At 42.8% G+C, this 13,727-nt stretch overlaps 1 protein-coding gene across 7 annotated transcripts in view; it reads left to right on the top strand.

Moving 5' to 3' along the window:
• Nek3 (NIMA-related kinase 3) overlaps positions 1 to 13,727 on the top strand; it is a gene marked incomplete in the record, with an annotated part of 29,215 nt that overhangs the window by 13,492 nt on the left and 1,996 nt on the right. For 3 of the 7 annotated variants that reach the window (XM_013515774.1, XM_013515779.1, XM_013515778.1), the window contains 8 exon segments: positions 467 to 667; positions 1,371 to 1,443; positions 3,376 to 3,396; positions 5,914 to 5,960; positions 6,629 to 6,731; positions 7,370 to 7,519; positions 8,023 to 8,157; positions 13,239 to 13,368. In XM_013515774.1, coding sequence (XP_013371228.1) covers positions 467 to 667; positions 1,371 to 1,443; positions 3,376 to 3,396; positions 5,914 to 5,960; positions 6,629 to 6,731; positions 7,370 to 7,519; positions 8,023 to 8,157; positions 13,239 to 13,368 — 860 coding nt within the window. 7 annotated transcript variants of the gene reach the window in all.

Genomic DNA, 13,727 nt, shown 5'->3' with positions numbered 1-13,727 from the left:
TAGTTCAGGTTGGCCTTGAGCTCACTTTGTAGCCCAGACTGGTCTCAAACTCACAACAATCCTCCTGCCTCAGCCTCCCGAGTGTGCATCACCACGCCCAGCTCTTTCTTTCTTTCACAGTGCTGGAGATTGAACCCAGGGCCTTCACACAGAGCTACATCCCTGGCCCTTTTTATTTTTTTATTTTGAGTCAGGGCCTTGCTGAATTCCTAAGTGGCTCAGGCTGGGCTTGAACTTGAAATCCTTCAGCTTCCCAGAGTTCTGGGGTTATAGGCTTGTACCACCAAACCTAGTTTGTAGAACTGTATGTTGAGGATACCTCTAGAAAAAAAAAAATAACCAGACAGTGGGTTTATTTATAAAGTTAAAATAATTTATATGAACATGAATTCAGTTCAGATGGTATTCCCTAATTTCCATTTCCTTTTCTTGTGTCTACTTTTAAAGTTCAACTCTTACTTTTCAGTTTCAGGCAAATAGTTGGAAAACTCTTATCCTCAAAATATGTCAAGGGTCCATCCACCCACTGCCACCTCGTTATTCCTGGCACCTTCAGGACCTCGTCAGGCAGATGTTTAAGAGGACGCCCTCGCAGCGCCCCTCGGCCACCACCCTGCTCTCCAGCCACTGTCTGGCTCCCCTGGTCCAGAAGTGCTTACCCCCTGAGGTGCGAAACCAGCTTCCAAGGGGGTGGGGAATGGTTTGTTATCTGTTAAGCACAACTCACGGGTTACACATGCTTGTGAAAATTCACATAATTAGACCTTGCCTTTTTTTCTTTTCTTTTGGTACCGGGAATCAAACTCAGACCTTGCGCTTGCCAGGCAGGCACTTATGCCGCTGAGCTATATCCCCAGCCCTAATTCAAATAATCAGAAGTGTGTTAAAAAATAAAAATCTCCCCCGGCCCATGCTGTTCTCCAGGAATAATAGCAGTTACAGTTTGCATATCCTTCCAGGTCTTTTTCTTAACACATGCAAATATTTACATTTGCCTCCCTGTATAAATTATATGTATTTTTGGCCAGGTGTAGTGGTTCACACCTGTAATTCCAGCACTACGGAGGGGGAAGCAGAAGGATCGCCATGAGTTTGAGGCCACCCTGGACTATGTAGTAATAATTAAAAAAGAAAAAATTATATGAACTTTTATTTTTTAAAAACTTTTAATTGTTTTTTATGCTGGGGGTTAAACCCAGGGCCTTAAGCACAGTAATCAGAGTTCCTGAGTGATGCTCCACCTGAGTTATGTGTACTTTCCAATGCCATTTTTATTATTCAGCTGAAGAGTGTTGGTGTTTAATAACATTACGGCAGTGTCCTAAAGAAAGTATCTTTCACACCTTTAAATTTTCAATTTTAACTTTCAGGTTATCACAGAATATGGAGAACAGGTATTAGATGAAACGAAAACACACAAGTGTAGTACACCAAGGAAAACGGGTAAGAACGTTGGAAAGGTTGTTTTTAAAGTGTTCTTTTTAAAATACAGTTTTAAAAAAAAGAAAAGAAAGACATAAATTTTAAACTGTTGAAAGTAATTAGCTGAGATATTCCTCAAGTCAAAATTTTCTTTTTTATTATATCAGACCTAGTTTTCTACTGACTCTTACACAATAGTTTTCCAGGGATCAGAAAAAACATGCTAGTTTGGATAATTTGGTGCGAGAAAGGCTGTTGTCTGCCCCATAATTAGCACCTTATTTATTATGGCTTAATGGTCAGGAAGGCTTCTGTGGAGAGGGCCTAGGAATCTAACCACGAAAACATAACACTAGTCTTACAGGAAAACGCACCCCCAAGTGTCAAGAGAACAGTCCTGTAAGCAGACTTTTCTGAAGCAGAGCCTCTCAATAGACTGTGGCTTATTGGCTGGCAGTGGTGTGTTAGTGTAGGTTCATCGGTTGTAAGTGGTGTGGGATGTTGGTAGTGAAGGAGGTCATGCATGTGTGAGGACAGGGTATGTACATGTACTTTTTACTCAGTTTTGCTGTGAACCTAAAACTGCTCCAGGACCAGGTGTGACGATGCATGCCTGTAATCCCAGCACTCAGAAGGCTGAGGCAGGAGGATGGCTAGGGGTTCAAGGCCAAACTGGGCTTCAGAGTGAGTTTAAGGCCACCCTGAACTACATAGAGACCTTGTCTCAAAACAAAACAAAACAAAACGAAACAGCCCAGCCTGGTGGCGCACATCTGTAATCCCAGAACTCAGGAGGCTGGGGCAGGAGGATCATTTTGAGTTTGAGACCAGCCTGGGCTACAAAGTGAGCTCAGGGCCAGCCTGAACTGCACAGTGTGACCCTGTCTCAAAAAGACAAAAAACAAAACAAAACAAAAACATACCTGCTCTAAAATAATAAAATGTGTCAAAAAAAAAAAAAAAAAACAAATAAAGGCCAGAGCCTTTTCAAAAGTTAGAAAAACTAGCTTAGAGCTAGAGTGCTGGCCTAGCATGTGTGAAGCCTTGGGTTCAGTCTCCAGCACCAAGAAAAACAAAAGAGGAACCATCAACAGAATAGCTGCCTAAGATTTTCCTGTATCAATAGGCTGTCCTGAGCAAGTATCAAATTTAATTTATTCTCCACTTGAAGCTTGTCATGTCTGAATTTTTTCAAAACAATGTTTGCATTTATGATCAATGACTTCTGAAAAAAGCTAACAGGTGGTGGAAAGGAGCAGACTAAGAAGAGTGAAGAAATATAGCTCACCACTAGGGGGACATGTTGCCCACCCCCATAGAGATCTTTATCTTTTTCTCTGTCTTTGTGAGACAGCATCTCGCGATGCAGTTTCAGGCTGACCTTGAGCTCACTTTGTAGCCTAGGCTGGTCTCGAACTCGCAATGATCCTCCTGCCTCAGCCTCCCGAGTGCTGGGATTACAGGCGTGTGCCACCACACCAGGCAGAAGAAACATTTAAAAAACTGCTTTGTTTGCTGAAAGTTAACTTTTAAAATGTTGTTTTGAAGGGAGTTTCTAAGGTTACTGAGAAAAATCCACCTTGGTTTCTCTGACTGTAATTCTGACACAACTCAGAGCCCTTCTGTCTTCCTAAGTGCATGGTGTGGATTTCTCCCACCAGCAAACAGGCTGTCATTCTGCAGAGCCCTGCCCTGCCTGTGCGCCAGTCCAGGTCCAGTCTGACGCTTTCTACCTCCCAGGGCCCACAGGTTGAGGCTCAGAGCCCAAGAACACCCTCCCATCAGACACTAGCAGTGAGTCTAGGCCTCTGGGACTTCTCACCAATTGGCTAAAAATTGGGATTCCTGTAGCCCCTCCTTTAGGCTTGATGAACTTGCTAGAGTGTCCCATAGAACTCAGGGAGACACTTAGGTTTACCAGTATTATAAAGGCTGCTTTTTTTTTTTTTACAGTGCTGAGGATCAAACCCAAAGGTGCTGTACCACCGTGCTGTACCCCCACCCCTTTTTTTTAGTTTGTTTATTTATTTATTTATTTCGTGTTTGTTTACTCTTTCTGTGGTTCTGGGGATTGAGACCCAGGTCTTTGTGCTAAGCCACATCCCTTTTTAAGATTTTTGAGACAGAGTCTTGCTCAGTGACTGAGTTGCTGGAGATTGATTTGAACTTTCCTGAGGCTTCCTTCAAGAGTGCTAGGGAGCCGGGGATATAGCTCAGTGGTACAGCGCCTTGCTTGGCAAGTGCGAGGTCCTGAGTTCAATTCCTGGTACAAAAAAAAAAAGAGAGAGAGAGAGAGAGTGCTGAGATTAAAGCCCAGCCCCTTTTTATTTTTTATTTGAAGACAAGGTCTTGCTGAGTTTCCCAGGCTGGCCTCAAGCTTGAGTTCCTCCTGCCTCAGCCCCCTGAGTACCTGAGATTACAGGTATGTGCCACTGAGCCCCACAAAGCTATTTTAAAGAATGCAGGTAAACAGCAAGATAGAAAAATAAACAGGGCAACGTCTGGAAGGGCATTGAGTGTGGAAGCTTCTGCCCCTACGGAGTTGCAGTGCGCCACATCCGGCACATGCAAGAGTTCTTGTCCACCGCCTGTGAGCCTCCAAGTGTTTGGCTGCCCAGGAACTCGTCCAGCCGTGTGCTGTTGCGTTTTTCTATAGACATTGTTGCCCAGGCATGACTGAAGCGTGGACCGCTGTGTTGAAGTGGGACTGGGCACGGCGGGTATGACCTACCACTAACGGACTGAACCAGCCACACAGCCAGGCCTGTCTGTTCAGCTCTGTGTGGGACGGGACCCTCGGGGAGATGGGTATATTATCATCTACTGTAACACAAGGAAGGGCAGAGTTGCTTTATGGCCAAGACAGAAAGGTGGGGAAGGATTAGAGTGTGTTTCTAGTTTCTGTGACCCACTTTGGGGAAGAGAAATTTAGTCTCTGTGGCTGAGCTTGGGGAGAAAAAGCAGAGGTTAAAGTGGGCAGGAGGAGGCCAGAGGGGGAGATTCCGCTGTTGAAGCCTAAAGCAGCCTTACCATCTTTCACCTCCATCGTTCTAAAGCTGCTTCAGGAACTAAGGACAGGAGACTGAATACTTCAGCACAGATGTACTTGCTGTTCTAGTCCTTTAGGAATGACAGAGGCTCTGGCACTGATAAGCCAGGAACTATGGACAAAACCCAAAACACGTGCATTGTGATACATCATAATATCACAGAGGCGGACCCTTCTGTCTTAAAGTTCAGCCTTTTCACCATGCCTTAAGAGGTTGCAGTTACCTTTGTTTTAGCAGTTTGCTTTGGAATTAATGTGACTTTTGGTACTACTGTGTAGCTTTTGGTCATATTCAAGGGTGATGACAAAACAGACTAAGAAAAGGGTCAAGATAGGTTGGAAAAGTGTGGTTTTACAATTTCTAGTCAGAGAAGAATAAAGGAGTCAGAGAAATGGTACCCTATTGTGGCCACGTGGCTGGTGGCATCTCCACTTAGTCTGTACACAGTGAGACCAGAACAGTGAAGTAGAATGCCAGGGCAGTGACTGCGTGGGACATGTCCACCTCTGCACTCATAGTACCTGTCGTCAGAGATGCTCAGTAATCATTTTTAAAATGTCGAAGAAGGCCAGGCATGCTGGCGCACCCCTGCGAGCCTAGCAGTTGGGAGGCTAAGGCAGGAGGATCACCATGAGTTTGAGGCCAGCCTGGGCTACTTAGTGAGTTCATGGCCAGCCTGAACTACAGAGTGAGATCCTGTAAAATAAATAAAATAAAATAAAATAATTCAGTGAGCGAGGCACCTGAACTTCAGGGCTCTTCCAGAGGAGAACGAGGCAAAGAGCCCTTCCTGCCAGAAGGTCTGGTTGCCAGAGTTCTTCCCCTACTCCCGCCTCTTCTCTTGTGAGTGAATAAGCTCATTTCCTGGCTAGGACACCTGCTCTCTCTGCCATGGCAGTGGTCAGGAAAAGAGACTCCACATACTGACTAGCAGGCCCTGGGAGGGATGATGACCTTCACATGTGCAGAGCATATTACCTCTTTTTTTTTGTACTGGGAATCGAGCTCAGGACCTTGCGCTTGCCGGGCAGGCACTTGTGCCACTGAGCTGTATTCTTGGCCCAGAACATATTACCTCTGATCTAAAGTTGTTGGCTGAACTGAATTGCCGTGTCTCTTCCACATCATATTTAACATTAGGATAAAACAGCAGAAATAGCATCTTTCAACAAGTATATTACTACAAGGCAATTAAAACTTGGTAACCTAGCCAGGGATATAGCTCAGCAGCACAAGCGCCTGCCTGGCAAGCACAAGGTCCTGAGTTCAATTCCTGTACCAAAAACCCCCCCAAAAAGCCCAAAACTTGATAACCTTATTAAGGCCAATCCTTTGGCTATTTGACTTTAAAACCCTCACCTGTCTCTCAAGCTTTCGGGTAAGAAACTTATTAAGGTTAACTTTCCTGTGCTTTCTCTTCCTCCTTTCTCTTTTTACATAGACCCCAGCAGAATCAGGACAGCTTTGGGCAGTGACTCAAATACAGTGGTAAGTGCTTTAAAATTAAATTTAGAAGGGGGTTGGGATTGTAGCTCACTTGTAGAGTACTTGCCTAGCATGTACAAGGCCCTGGGTTTGATCCCCAGAACCACAAAAAAGTAGTAATCAACATACATTATCTAGTTATCAGTTATACAATTATAAATCATGTGTATATATGTATGAACTATGTACTTGGTGTGTTTTAAGAATGGTAGGTGCTGAGGGCGTCCAGAGTTCAGCCCACCAAACTGCCATGATTCAGGGTATTGTTTACTGAGTGCCAACGGTAGCACCTTCATAGAGTGTCTCATTTTGATACTACATCAGGCCTAGTACAACAAATCATATTGAAATTTTTCATTCTTCTTTTCCTCAAACCTGTCAAGTATCTGTCATCTTTATACATCTTCTTCATCTGTGTAACAATTGATAATCAATGGCTATTAGTGTATATGAATATTCGTGTAGTACATATACACGGGTATAGGTACGTGGCTAATGTACACATGATGTGTATGTGACTACTCATGTACATGTATTTGGGATTCCATGACTATTTATTTTTTATTTATTAGTTTTTATTTATAATTAGAATAGCTACCTTTGCTTATTTGTTTACTCTTTTGGAGCAATTCAAGTATTATTTAATCAATACTTGAATATCTTTTTTAAAGCAACAGGAGAAACCAGGTAGGAAGTACAGTCATACTAATTTTGAAGCCCCTCATACAAATTCAGCTGAAAATGCTTTGAGGAGAGTCGCTGGAGGAAAAAAAGGTGAGTGATCAGATTGTAATCATTGCTTATGTGGAAAGTTGGGGAATATAAGAGGAGTAACAATTTTCACATTGCTAGGTCTTATGTACCACTAGCAAGTATAGCCAGGTATTTGTTCATCCAGTAATTTGTTTAACATTACAGGTATAGTTTATTTCCTCACTTAAAAAGAAAAAGATTAGGGCTGAGAGTGTAGCTCCATGGTGGAGCATGTATTCAACACTGTGTTATATAAGGTTCTGGGTTCAAACCCCAGCACTGCCAAAAAGGTCTAACAGTATTTGTCAGTCAGAGCCTTTAGGAAAAGTATTTGCTTGCTTCTACCATACAAAGCATACCAAACCCTGGGTCTGTAAGTTCTCTTGGGGCTTCATTCTTACACAGCGTGTACTATGTAATGCTGCACATTTTTAAAAAATTCAGTCCCTTTAATGTTTCACTTTAGATTGATTTATCATTTTGGATAATTTCATTCTGGATTTTTATTTTCATTTCCTTTATTCCTTAGGCTCAAAAAGTACTGCTGCTAGATGTGAGTTTGAAAGGGAAAAGAAATATTCTGTATTGTTCTAGTACTTACTTGCATGTAGGTGAATGGGTGAAATAGTACTCTTTGGCATTCTTTTTTCACATTTTAGAGTCAGGTAATCAGTCAGCCCATCCCAGAAAAGCCAGTTCACCAAGTCCTCATAGACGACAGTGGGAGAGAAAGGAACCCAGTACAGTTCTCTCAGCTTTGGAGAATGCATCCATCCTTACCTCTAGTTTGACAACAGAGGATGATAGAGGTTAGTGTCCTGCAGTTTCTGAGGGTGACTGGTTCCAGATCCATGCATGCTCAAGATGGTTATGTAAAATGGCATAATATTTGCATATAACCCAAGGGTTTCCTCCTAAATATGTTAAATAGTTTCTAGATGACTTAGAATACAGTATCTAATACAATGTAAATACTGTGTAAGGAGCTGTCCTACTATATGACGTTAGTAGACTTAATTTTTTTAAAAAATTATTGATCCAATGATATAAAGCCCATGGATACAGAGAGCCAGCTATAACCAGAATGAATGCTATTCTTTTTTATACAATATTTTGTAATGGTTACTCCTGTGTTAAGATTTTATGTCACTCTGACGGATGTTTGATGCTATACATCAGAGAGCTGCTCATATAAGTGAGTAAAACAGATATTAGTTGAGAGTCAAATATATTTAACTTTGGAATATAATCCAGAAGACAGATGCCCAAACTCTTTCTTATTTAGCACTAATTGTTACTTTTTCACAACTAGGTGGTTCTGTAATAACGTACAGTGAAAATAACACCCGGAAGCAGTGGCTCAGAGAGACTCCTGACACGCTGCTGAACATCCTTAAGAACGCAGATCTCAGCCTGGCATTTCAAACATATACAATATATAGACCAGGTAATTTTTGACTATGATAACCATATAAATGCTTTTTTAAAAATGTGGTAAGATATATTTGTTGCTGAGACAAAACACCTGACATCCGAAGTTAAAGGAAGAAATGTTTATTTAGCTTAGAGTTTGTAGAGGTTTCAGTTTATAGTTGCCTGACTCCAAGGCAGAGTGGCTTGGCAGAGAGCAGAGGAGAAGCAGTTCATGGCAGGCAGAAGACATCAAGTTACAAGTGACAACCTTCTTTCTGTCCCTCATATCTTAGCCAGGCTACCCACCCTGAGGGTAGATAGCACTCACACCCTTGATTCTAGCGTAGCACTATAAATCAGTCCCAGCATCACACACCCTAGATCCAGCCACCTCTAAAAAGTCCCACCTGACTGTATGAGGCTTTGTGGGGACATCTAGATACAAAGCATAACATTCTGCCCTTTACCCCCAAAGACTCACATACATCCCTTTATTCAAAAGGCATTTAGTCCATCTCTAAGCGTTGCCATGTTGTAACAGTATCAGCATTTCTGAAAAGTCCAAATTCAACCTCTCCTCTGAGTTGTAAGGCAGAATCTTAGCTGCAAGCCCCTGTACAAATGAAAAGAAGGTTAAACACTTCCAATATTCAGTGGCACAAGATAGACATTTCCATTCTAAAAGTTACAAAGAGGGGCACAGAAAGCAATGGGAACAAAGGAAGACCAAAATCCAGCAGAGCAGAGGTTAAATCCCATAGTTCCATGTCCAGCGTCTGAGCCAATCTGTAGTAAGATGTGAACTCCAAAGGGCTTGGGTGGCTTTACCCCTGTGGCACTGCCAGTGGTTATAGCTCCCATGGCTTACCTCTGAGGCCAACTCTGCTCCCTGCTTGCAGTTTTCCTCAGATGATCCATATTCGTGGCTTCTCCCAACTTCTGGGGTCTCCACTGCAACTTTGGCTTCATACTCACAGCTTTACACACTGCCCTCTCAGGGGTACACCACCTGGCCTCCCAGGCCTTCTTCTGAAATCTGAGTGGAAGCCTTCCTGACCCTACAGCTCTTGCATTCTGCTTACACCTAAAATCAGTACCATGTTATTGATACTGAGGTCTGCAACAGCTGGAGCAGTAGCCAGGGTTCCTCTTCTTTTGGCTGTTGGGGTTGAGTGCCTCTGAACCAAATCCTGAGGAACAACTTCCCTAGGCCACTGCCATTCTGGAACATGGTGCTCTGGCACTCTCTTCTCAAAGCAAAGTCTTTCGCTTTTGCAATTTTGAGGCTGCAAAGGGTAGAGTCCTTCTGGTTCTTGTGAGGCCCTCAGGCCATCTTTTCTGTTGTCCTCTTCTGAAAGACTTGGCTTTTTCTTGGGAGTCTTTTCAGAGACCAATTTCTCCTCTGTTCCATCTTGGCAGGCCACAACTTTATTGGAGTATGTTTTCTTGCTAAACTCAAAACATTTTAAATCACTCTGCTGGGGTCTTTGCTCTTGATTCTCAGCATAAATCTGGCTAAAAGCCCCCAACAGTAGGGGCTGCTGGGGATTGAACCTAGGGCCTTGTGCATGCTAGGCAAGTGCTCTACCAATGCACTACATCCCCAACCTAAGAATAGCCTTTTTGTCATGTAAATCATTGCTTTAGTGACAACTCTAGGATCTCTTTTTTTCAAATTCTTTCCAACTTTATTTCCTGTATTGTGAAAGTTAAGCTTTTTTTCTTTTAAACATTACAATAGTAAATATGATTTTATAAATTGCACCATCTGCATACACGATTGATTTCACTTGTGAGGGTATGAAAAAAAATGCCTCTCTTATATTCTTGAAAATCATGGACCTGTTCCTTAGGTCTACGAGGAACAGCTTCCTTCCTCAGTGCCCCTAAAACTAAAAAAGCTAGATCACAAAGTAGATAAAAAAAATCTTGTGTGAATCACTTGCTGGCAAGAGCAAATTTACTGCAGCTGCAGCCATGCCATGGTTAATGTTGACCATGATTTCAAAATAATTCCTTGTAATATTAACTAGTGTGAGTTTTCTTTAGAAAATTCTAAATCATATATATCTTCTAGGTAAGAGTTCTGATCTTCCTCATGGACCCATCCATAATCTACATTGTCCCAGTCCTCTATATCCTTACCAACCCAGGGTTCATGATCCTCTTGGTTCTGGAGCAGGACCTTGTCAGGGTTCCACAAACACAAAACCTCTTGAATGGAGTTGTCCCATCCACCAGGGTGGTGTCCTCCATTCCCTCCAAGTTCTCCTCTTCCTCTTCCCATTCATCTTCCTTCTAGTCTTGGTCCTGTGCATCTTCCTTGCTTGGCAGCCAGGTAATACACCCTCAGCAGAACAAATGCTGGCAGATGGGGCATACAGGCTCTCCCGAAGGGTCTCCCTGGGGTCTGTCCAAGCCGGCTGCATCCTCCCCTGGTGCCGGGGTGCGGTGGCTCTTACTCTGCCCGGAGCCATGGAAAATAACAGAGGTGCTGGAGCCCTACCTTAGAAGGCTTCGGACTGGGCCTCGGGAGAACCCATCTCCATGGTTTCAGGAGAAGAGGGGAAAAACTGGGTGGCAGGACTGGTGGAGGTGGAGAATGTGTCTAGTCACAGCACTGCCAACATAAATGGACTCCAGCCCACCTGTACACCGAGGGTGGTGCAACCACTCACAAAATAACACCGCACAAAATAACCTTTTGTAATACTCTTCTTAGGAATCTGGGTCCAAGGGTTACATTTAAGAACATGCATGTGGGCAGCGGGGTGTGGTGGCACATGCCTGTCATCGCAGCACTGGGGAGGCTGAGGCAGGAGGATCACTGAATTTGAGGCCAGTCTGGGCTACAGAGCGAAACTTTATTTCAAAAAACAGAAAAAGAAATGTACGTGTTAGCCAGGTGTGGTGGTATACGCCTATATGTGTATGTAATTTTGAAAATTCCATTACTAAGCCATTTTGCTAGGTTGAATCTAAGACTAATTACATCAAATAGGGCTCATGTTGGTATGACAAATCTTAACTATATTTATTGTAATACATTTAATTGTATTTGTGTACATAGTTTGAGATCAAACAAGAAGGCTACAAATCTGGTTCAGTGGTAGAACATTTCCCTAGCATGTCAAAGGCCCTGGGCCTTTAATAAAAGAAAAGAAAAACCAGACACAGTGCCTCATGCCTGCAATCCCAGCATTTTGGGAGGCTGGGGCAGGAGGATCACAAGTTTGAGCCCAGCCTAGGTTACTCAGTGATTTACTTAGTCTCAAAATAGCAAATAGAAAAGCTTGTGGTGTAGCTTAGTGCAAAGGCCCTGTTTGAATCCCCACTATGAAGAAGGACTAGAACATCCTTCCTTCTCTGAAGAATGAAGTTCATTATCTGGGAGATCAACACACAATCTTGGTGCCTTTGGTCTGTGCCCTCTAGCAGAGCTGTGCACAGAATTTTCTGGGGACCTTCAGGAGAGGTGGATGGCTAGAAGAAAGATACTACGTAAAGCTAATGGCTGTAGAATCTTTTGAGTTTTTCTGTTTTTTGGCTGTAAATTGTTTGTTGTGGTGGTGGTGAAGAGATAGGTTCTCACAGTGAAGTCCAGGCAGGCCTGTAATGCACTGTGTAGTACAGGCAGGCCTCAAACTCTATCCTCCTGCCTCAGCCTCCTCAGTGCTGGAACTACAGGCATGCACTGCCTTGCCTGGTTTGTAAAATTAAGTCTTTGGTATTTTAGGAAATTCACTGTCTAAAAAATATATCATTTCTCTATTATGAAATGATTTCTATAAACATTTAGCTCTCATTTTTGTGAGGTTTTTTTTTTAATTTTTTTTTTTTTTTTGGTCTTTTTGAGACAGGGTCTTGCTATGCAGTTCAGGCTTACCTTGAACTCACTTGGTAGCCCAGGCTGGCCTCGAACTCGCAACAATCCTCCTGCCTTAGCCTCCCAAGTGCTGGAATTGCAGGTGTGTGCCACCACACCCGACTCCCTGAGTTTGAAATTATAGATATATGCCACCACAACCCAGGTCCATGTTTATTTTACAAGTAAAATTGTGTATGTGGTGCTGGAGATCAAACCCACAAGATCAAACCCTTGTGCATGCAAGGAAAGAGCTCTACCGCTGAGCCAGATCCTCAGCCCCTACAAGCAAAACTTCTAAATGTGATTACTATCTAGAAAGTTGTTAAAAAAAAAAATGGGGTTTGGCTCAGTGGTAGAGCACTTGCCCAGCATGCTCGTGGCTCTAGCTTAAATCTCTAGCACTGTAAAAATAAATAAAAATAAAATCCATACATGTGATCTTCCTTTAATTCCTTTTCTTCCTCTCTTTTATAAAAACTAAAGACAGGAAAGCTCAAAGGAGAAATATTAACTATAACCCAACTATCAGAGATAACTTTTAATGCTTTAATAGAGGTTCTTTTTTATTGTTGTTGTTTTTCGTTTTGAGACAGGGTCTTGCTGTGTGGTTCAGACTGGCCTTTAAGTCATTATGTATCCCAGGGTGGCCTTGAGCTCCTGGCAGTCCTCCTGCCTCAGCCTCCAGTGTGCTGGGTTACAGGCATGGGCCATAATGCCTGGTGCTTTAATATAAGTTCTTGTACTTGAAAATTTTTAGTGTAATTTTCTGAGTATTTTTTCTCTTGGAGGAAGTATTTTTTAAAATTTAATCCACTTGCTGATGCTTCCTGGGCCTGTTTTCGGGGTTAATGCTGGATTAATTCTGTTTTCACTGGCATATTTAGCTGGGTGCTATGGCAGAAACCTGGAGTCCTAGCACTCTGGAGGGTGAGCTGTGAGGGGGATTGCTTGAACCTAGGAGTTGGAGACCAGCCTGGGCAACACAGAGACATTCTCAAAAATAAATAAGTAGAGCCAGGCACAGTGGTGCACACCTGTAATCACAACAGTGAGGCAGGAGAACTGCAAGTTCAGACACAGTCTGGGCAACTTAGTGACTTAGCAAGACCCTATCCCAAAATTTAAAAAATAAGTAAAAAGGAGTGGGAGATGTAGTTCAGGGGCAGAGTGCTTGTCTAGCATCAGTGAGGCACTGGGTTCAGCTCCCCGCACCTAAATAAATAATATTTTCTGTTACTGTCCTGCTGGAGGCTCAGGAGGATTCTTAAAAGGCCCTTTGTCCGAAGAAACAGAAGCATCAGACCGTGTCGACGGAGATCAGGATTCTATCGTTTTGGATCCTGAGAGACTTGAACCTCGGCTGGACGAGGAGGACACGTATGTTGTGATAGACGTACAAAACTTCATCTGACTGTGTGTGTCTGTGTTTATGGGTGGATGCACCATAGCAGAACATCATAATTTCAGGTTTAGTCGGAGCTTGTTGTATTCATTTTCATCATAAATGAATTATGTCTTGATCTTTTGTCTGAGACAAGTAATCCATTACAGCTTTATTACAGAATTTATATATATATGACATATGAAAGAGACAGAGAGATAGAGAATGACTACTTCACTATGTAATTCAGCCTATTCTTTTTTGGGTTTTGTTTTGTTTTGTTTTGTTTTTTGTCTTCTTTGTAGCTACTCAGCAATCCTCCTGCCTCAGCCTCCTGAGTGCTGGGATTACAGGC

This window comes from Chinchilla lanigera, unplaced genomic scaffold (assembly GCF_000276665.1).
Source record: "Chinchilla lanigera isolate Chin_1 unplaced genomic scaffold, ChiLan1.0 scaffold00030, whole genome shotgun sequence".
Taxonomy (NCBI): domain Eukaryota; kingdom Metazoa; phylum Chordata; class Mammalia; order Rodentia; family Chinchillidae; genus Chinchilla; species Chinchilla lanigera.
Note: the sequence above shows the minus strand (reverse complement) of the source record. Positions and strands in the feature narration are given on the sequence as shown.